This window comes from Myotis myotis, unplaced genomic scaffold (genome assembly GCF_014108235.1).
Source record: "Myotis myotis isolate mMyoMyo1 unplaced genomic scaffold, mMyoMyo1.p scaffold_m19_p_4, whole genome shotgun sequence".
NCBI lineage: Eukaryota > Metazoa > Chordata > Mammalia > Chiroptera > Vespertilionidae > Myotis > Myotis myotis.
In genome coordinates this window covers 103,711,369-103,719,522 of record NW_023416346.1, presented here as the reverse complement: position 1 = coordinate 103,719,522, position 8,154 = coordinate 103,711,369, and the positions used below count along the sequence as shown (strand labels likewise).

Genomic DNA, 8,154 nt, shown 5'->3' with positions numbered 1-8,154 from the left:
ATTTATGGTTATTTTTAATGAATAATTGAAATAAAAATATAATACTCCTAATTCAATAAAAACCAAGAGGAGTATATGTGAATATTGACTTCATAGTTGGTAAAATACATAACACATTGATGAACCCAAGCAGAAGCTCATTCAGAAAGTTTTATTAGCAATAGGTGCTAAAAATTTACAGATATTGTGGAATCAAATTGTCCATACACAGTGAGGCACTCATGGTGAATTCTGACTTATGTTAAAATGAGAGAGACACACTAGCCAAGTGAGCAGTAAATAGAAAATTGTCTAATCCTCTGTGTCCCCTGAATCCTCCTCTTTGGGTTTGGAGAGGAGTTTCATTACTCGGTGTATAGGAGTCTTCACAGACTCATAGTTCCATCCCTTCCTCATAAACATCTTCTCAATCACACCTGGCATCCTGTAGCCCTTGCTTACAATGAAATCTTTGAAAGCAATTGGTCCATAAAGTTCATCAATAATGTCAGGTTCAAGATGCCTTCCATCGGTCAAATGTTCCTTCTCAGGGACGGCTTGAGGGTCGGACAAAGGCTGGTCATTGGCCAGCTTTTTCCAGGATTTGGGGTCCAGGTACCATGCTCCATACCTTATCTTCTCCCTTTTGGGTTTATAAGGGTCTTCTGGTTTTCGGAGTTTCCTTTCCCAGTTGCCTTCCTGCAGGGAGAATTTTCTCTGCTGTATGTCATCTAGCTGTTTGCAGGGCCTTATATTCAAAGGAAGCTGGCTTATTTTCTTTATTTTGACTGTATTATGGGTGAGTGGGACCTCTAAGTCAACTTCAAACTGTTTCATGAGGTCCTCTTCATCAATGCCTATGTCTCCAAAATTATCATCGATCCATCTGCAGAATTCACGAATTCTTCTTCTTGATTTCTGGAGCCCAGGATCCTTGGGGATATGCATTGTGCATGCTGCATTTATCTCTTCCTCAGGAAACAAACTGAATAAATATGACTGGAGACTCTCCTTGGCCGTTTCCACGTGGGCTTGGTCTTCAGGTTCCAGGTTGTCCTCCTCGGGAGGTTCCAGGTTGAGCTTCCAGGCAGATTCGGGGTGGACTGCCTCGGGAGGCTCCACGTTCACTGCCTGGGGAGGCTCCAGGTTCACTGCCTCGGGAGGTTCTAGGTTCACTGCCTGGGGAGGCTCCAGGTTCACTGCCTGGGGAGGCTCCAGGTTGACCTCCTCAGGATGTTCTTCACACAGGTGTGTGGGGGTCTTCTTTCTTTCCTTGGTGCCCTCACAATACGCCCACGTGTCCTCCAGCTTCCTGTCAGGATCTAGCACTTCCAGGACCTTGAGCAGGAGGTCTGGAGGGAGAGCTTCCTCCAGATTCGGGCAGTTCGCCAGGGAAAGCTGGGTCAGGCTGGCTTCAATGTTCTCTACAAAGGCCTTCCGTGCTCGCTGGGCTGGCGAGAGCTTGGAACACAGCTCCGCTCCCGTGGGCGGCTGCCTGTGAATCTTTTTGGGCGGAGGGCGGGGAATTCTATGAGCAATCATGGGGAGTAAGCCTTCCCGAGGGCCACGAGTGATCACATCTTCAGCAGATGGACAGCCCGTTCTGAAGTCGTCCAGTCCCTCCTTCACAAATACCCACCGCCGGCTGTCCATGGAGGTGGGGCCTTTCACAAGCTTGTTATTCTGCCTGGAGAGATAGTGGGAAGGCAACCTGTCCCTGTCCTTGAACCAGGGCTTACATTTCATGCCCAGGGGCAAGGGCTCCAGTGGTCCCGGCCCTAGCATCCACTTCTTGCTGGGCTCGGGCTTCTTGTTCAGCTTCGGCCCTGACTGCCACGGCTTGATCAGCCCTGACTCTATGAGCGCCTTCTTCCTCAGGTCCGACTTTAACAGCCACCCCTTGTGGGGCTCAGGTAAGGGCCACTTCTGGCACGCCATGTCGCCCTTGGCCCAGGGCGCCCAGTGGCTTCAGGGGTTTGTTGTCCCAGCGGCCCCGTTGCTAGGAGACCATTGCCTGGTGCCGACTCATTCTTATTCTTTCCCGAGGTGGGTCAGCACGTGCCTCTGCACAGCCTGCATTGTCCAGGGATGGACGGCAAGGTTGCATTCTTGCTTGTGATACAGAACTGTTCCCTTGTATGGGCACTCCTCCACAGGTCAGCTCCCCATTCATCTTTTGATGGACTTTTGGATTGATTCCAGTTTGAAGCTGTTTGGAAATCAAGGGGTCACGAATATTTCACCTGTTCACATCTTCATACAAATACTTTCATTTCTCCTGGATAAATTATAGGTAACAATTGAAAGGCGGGAGATTCTGAGAGCCAGGTTTTTTCTATGTACTCACAGCCCTCAGGTTTTGATATTTGCCCAAATATGGGTGAGGTGAGTGAGTCATTGGGTATACAACTTAAGATGGCACCCAAAATCCCCCTCAGAAATCAAGATCAATTATCTTTTACGGTATCATTTCAACATAATCAGAAAAACAGTGCCATATTAAAGCCTGAGGACAAAGGATAGATCGGTGCCCTACTACTGATCCTGTCTTTATTTAAAACCCATGTGTTGTTCACCATCCATTTTCTTTTTACAAATAATATTTGCCCTTTTTAGATACTGTTGTGTTTCTTGGAAACAGTTTGATTCTTTGGGATCCTTTTTAAGATTTGATTTAAATAAACAGACCAGTTCCCTGTGATAGTACATGGCTAAATACTCTTATATATACCATGTGGTATGTTTAATTAACTATTCCTCACTACTGAAGCAAGACCCTTCCATGTAAATTATTCAATGCCTGTGCATCTAGAGGATTTCTAGTCTGGCTGACAGTAAAGGTCACTATTGCAGGCCCTGTGTGAGTATCAGTTACCAAGAATCCTTTCCAGTGGTTTCTTTCCTGGCTTCTAGTAATGTATTCACACAAGCTGATCAGTAATCCCCTGAATCATTCATGTGGGGTGTAAGATTCTGGAGTTCCCTCTCTTTCTCTCATTTTGCTCTCTGGTTGTCTGCCTTGAGATCTCTACACACCTTGTTCTCTACAGGGTCTTAGCTCCATCTCCTTTACATAGCGTTACTGCTGGTCTTTGCCTCTCTGAGCTGTGGCCTAGAAACGGAAGGAATGTGGAGCCATCATAGGAGTCACCTCATTTATTTCCTATCTGTGAGGCATCTGTCCCTGCTTCCTGATGTCCAGTGTCTTTCATAATTTTATCTTATTTTATTTCATTATTTTTTCACGTGCTCCAGGGCATAAATCTGACACCTGTTACTCTACTTTGGCCAGAAGAGAAAATATAATCAACTTTTTATGTTTCGTCTCCATCAATTTGTGAGTCTGCCTTTTCAAAGGTCTCCCACGACTTCTGAGCAATCATGGGGAGAAAGCCCTCCCGCGGGCCACGAGTTTTCACATCTTCAGGAGATGGACAGCCCTTTGTGAAGTCGGGCTGTCCATCTCCTGGTACCATAAATTCTTGCTATTCTCCATGATTAGAAATTGTAGATCACACCCACATTATTGAAACAAATGCCTCTTTTAAAATCCATACCAACCTATTTTACTTTTTTCCCTAATTCTCAGGATAACCATCTACTTCAACTTCCAAAAAATAAATAGTAAACTCCTTAGCATGTAACATTACGTGTTTTACAATTTCAATGCAGCATGGATTTTTCTTGGTCATAGCCAATAATACAATAATACACAAATTACAGATTAGATGTAATTCTTCAACCATGGCAGCAACTTGAATCTTGTCCTCAAATACATTTTCTATTCATTTAGTTATTCAGCACACATTGGTTCAGTTCTCCTTTTGTATGAGGCAGTGTGTCCAATACTCAAACTCTTGCAATTAAAGATACAAACACTATATTTTCCCTATAATCAATTTCCCATCAATTTTTGCCATCTGATTATTTTATAGATTTTCTTCAGACATCACCCTTGAAGTACATTCTTTCTGAGTAAGTGTTAAGTGAAGCAGGCTGAGATTGCAAATCAATGAAATAGAATTAAATATTTTAATACAGCTAAGATGACTTAAGATGGTTGGTATAAATTAAAATATGAAGCTAAGGAATAGAAAATCAGTGACCACGATTCAATGGGAACTCAATCTATTCTAGAAATCATTGCTTGTAAATTAGTATTATTATTAATATCATTATTAATATTAATATTATTGTTTCCTGCAGTATGAAGCACAGGGAGAATATCTCCGTTTAAGGATAAGAACGAAGTGACATTTTCATAGGAAAAATGACAAGTAGCCTAAAGGTAATGCCCAGTATATTCAAAGCCATTTAAAAGTTCACTATTGTCCCCATTTGTCATATGACATATACTTTTTCCAAAGAGGAAAGATAGATTTGCAACAGAAATTACATGTACCTGTTATTGAAATTATCAAGTGAATCCTAGCTGTTTTGGACCATTGGGTAGAAGTGATGGCGAACCTATGACACGCGTGTCAGAGGTGACACGTGAACTCATTTTTTTGGTTGATTTTTTGTTGTTGTTGTTAAATGGCATTTAATTATATAAAATAAATATCAAAAATATAAATCTTTGTTTTAGTATGGTTGCAAATGTCAAAAAATTCCTATATGTTACACCGCACCGGAGTTAAGTTAGAGTTTTTCAAAATGCTGACATGCCAAGCTCAGAAGATTCACCAAGAGCCTCACCCTGGGGACTGAAGTGTCCCAGGTAACATTTTGTTGAAGGTCACGTGCCCAGGTGGTGGGGGCAAGAAGGCTCAATCCCCGGTAGGGGCCTACAAGAGGCAACTGATCAATGATTCTCTCTCATCACTAATGTTTCTATCCCACTTTCCCTCTCCCTATCTCTCTAAAATGAATATATATATATATATATATATATATATATATATATATATATATATATTAGTAGCCCGGTGCACAAAAACTTGTGTACTTGGTGGTGAGGGTGAGAGGTGGGGCTAGACCCCTCAACCCGACCTACACCCTCTGCCATGTTCCGGGACCCTGGCCACACCTGGCCTAGGCACAGGCCTACAGGCTTGGGCGGCCTGGCTCCCGAGGCCCCATTTTATCAAGAGAACAAAGTTGGCGTTAGTTACAGCCCTCACAGAACCCAGTACACTGCATCTGTGCATACAACTGCCTCGTTCATGTGTCTGCTTCGCCCTACTGGATTACTAACATCTCGAGGACATAGCTCTGTCTTATCCTGCTTCAACTTCAGTGCCTGGCCTGCTGCTTATGGACCTGACAGGGTTTGGTGAGTGAGTGAATGAGTGAGTGAATGGGTGAATGAATGAGTAAGTAAGTGAATGAGCAAGCAGCTACCTGTTGGGATAGTTGCACTCTGCTTTGGGCTGCCTGATGCAAACCCCAGGAAGTTCCCGCCCTACTCCCAGCGGCCCCACTCCCCTCTGCCAGCTGCATAGTTTGCGCAGGGCAAAGGCAGCCCAGGTGTGCGTTTTGGCAGATACATGCATTAGCACCTGCCAGCCTCCGATCCCCATGGGAGGGCCGTTTGTGGGAGTGGCCATTGGCAGAGCAGTGCATGAGCAACTGTCAGCCAGGGATCCCTGCGGGAGGGCCATTTGTGGGCGTGGCTGGTGGCTGATCGATCGCTGTGGTCCCGCCGCCAGCCCTGGGTCTGTTCTCATACGGGCCACCTGTTGCCCAGGTCGCAAATAGCAGGCCTGGATGGCAGCAAGGCAGGCAGGATGGTGCTGCCCCACCCTGCCTGCAATATGCAAATTAGCCACCATCTTCGTTGGCAGTTAACCGCCATCTTGGTTGGCAGTTAATTTGCATATCTCCTTGATTAGCCATGTCGGAGGTACGGTTAATTACCATGTTTGTCTATTATTAGATAGGATATATATATAAAATTAGCCAATGAAACATAATGAATGAGCATCAGGAGTTCCAAATAATGTTTCTAGAGCTCTCTTCACTCTAAAATAAAAGAGGTTACATTACTGTATGAACATCAGCATCTTCCAAGTATTCATCCTACTCTGGCTATGGCAGTTAACATTAGGAAATATGGCTATTGAAAAAGAGCCTGCTGTAGTTGTTTACCATCTCCCAAGGCAAATATTTCTGAAGAGTGATTATTGATGTAGAGTACTTACCTTTCTAAATTGTCCCATTTTTTTGCTTCTTAAATAGACAGCGTATGAAGATTGTGTCTTGCAGGTAGTTGTTACCATGACTTTGATCACTTATAATAAGCACATTTAAGATAATTCTGATACCTTGTAATGTAGTAACATTTTTCAACATCAGAATATTCCACTGACTTCCCCTTTTAGTTTTCATTTTTTTTAAAATCAAAATGACATTTTTTCTGGATCTATTTTTTCATGGATTTATTTTGTTCATTAGATTCCACATATGAGTGAGATCATGTGATACTTACCTTTCTCTGACTGGCTTATTTCATTTAGCATAATACTCTCCAGGTCAATCCATGCTGTTGCAAACATTTCTATCTTGCAAGTGCTTGATCTGTCCTCTAATTGTTTCCTTCTATAGTAGATATTTCATTTTAATTTTATAAATCTATTTTCTTCCCTTAAAATTCTGAGAATAGGAATTTTTTAGTAAAATTATCTTTTATTTCAATATTTTATCTGAGTTTTCCCCCACAATGACATAGTTTTGTGTGTTTATTGTGATCTACTATTTTACCCTCCTCATACATCTGGCAAACCTTTTCCATTTATATTTATGAATAAAGGACTTACTTGATTCACCTCGGTAAGTAGCATGGATCTGATCTAGAATTGTGATGTCCATTTCACTACTAGGGTTTTGTTCAAAATGGGAGAGTGGAGTGTGTTAGTTATTCAGTTTCTTTCTCATTTGGGGATACATGGCATAGAGCTTATAGGTAGAATAGGAACACTTTCTGATGGCAAAGTAAACACAATATTTCTCACATTAGAACAGTAGTTTGTTTGTTTTTTTCCTTGTAGGAAAATGTGTCCTATTGTTTCCCTTCTCTGCAGGTCTGTAATTGTCTTAAATTCATTCACTGTCTTGAAGTGTAGTTAGGGAGATTAAAAGGCTCAGATGCCAATGATCTTTACTGTCCTATGTAAGGAGGGATGGGGTAGGGTTAGAGCTGAGCAAGTTAAAACAGATCTGCTCTTCACAGAGCAGCTATTTACTCTCACAATTGACCAAGGATCATCTGCAGTGTTGCAATTTCATTTACTCTGTTCTTAGAGTAAGGGGTCTCCATCTTGCTACCCAGATGTTAACAAATGTTAATATTTGCATATTTTAGTAAACCAAAAACTGTAGGTTAAATACAAGAATACTTTCTTTTAATCCCTGCCCAATCCCATTCTATTCACCCTTTTACCAGAGGTAAGCACAGCTGTGATTTTAAGGATATGTTTTATACATTTAGCATGTGCATTCATCCACATTCAAAGGGTCTAAGACCATCCACTTGTCTGCACTCTCATATACATTGTTTATAAGGGGTAGGCTAATTTTGTGTTTTCCCAGGTGCCACGGAATACCTCCTCCTCCACCCAGGTTCACATTAAATAACTCCTCCTCCATGCAGGGTCCCATGGAATACCTCCTACTCCATGCAGGATTCTATGGAATCCCTCTTCCCACCTCCATAAGGGTCATATAGAATCCCTCCTCCCTCCATCAGGATCCTATGTAATCCCTCCTCCCTCCATCCAGGGTCCTATGGAATCCCTCCTCCCTCAATCCAGGATCCTATGGAATCCCTCCTCCCTCCATCAGGGTCTCATGGTATCCCTCCTCCCACCATCCAGGATCCTAAGGAATCCATCCTCCCACCCGGAAACATGGTCCTAGGGTATCCCTCCTCTCTGAAACCAAGGTCCTATGGAATCCCTCCTCCCTCTATCCAGGATCCTGTGGAATCGCTCCTCTCTCCCTCCAAAAGGATCCTATGGATCCTTTCTCCCTCCCTCCATCTGGGTCCTTGGAAATCCCTCCTAACTCCTCCATCCAGGGTCCTCTGGAATCCCTCCACCCTCCATCAGGGTCCTATGGAATCCCTCCTTACTCCTCCAGCAGGATCCTAAGGAATTCCTCCTCTCTCCATCCAGGGTCTTATGGAATCCTTCCTCCCTCCATCAGGGACCTGTGGAATCCTTCCTCTCTCCTCCA

General features: G+C 43.3%; 1 protein-coding gene across 1 annotated transcript; it reads right to left on the bottom strand.

Moving 5' to 3' along the window:
- Positions 1–291: 291 nt before the first annotated feature.
- On the bottom strand, positions 292–1,917 carry LOC118653544 (protein FAM47A-like). Its single transcript, XM_036304200.1, has one exon. It carries the CDS (start codon positions 1,915–1,917, stop codon positions 292–294), a length of 1,626 nt encoding a protein of 541 aa, XP_036160093.1.
- Positions 1,918–8,154: the final 6,237 nt, after the last annotated feature.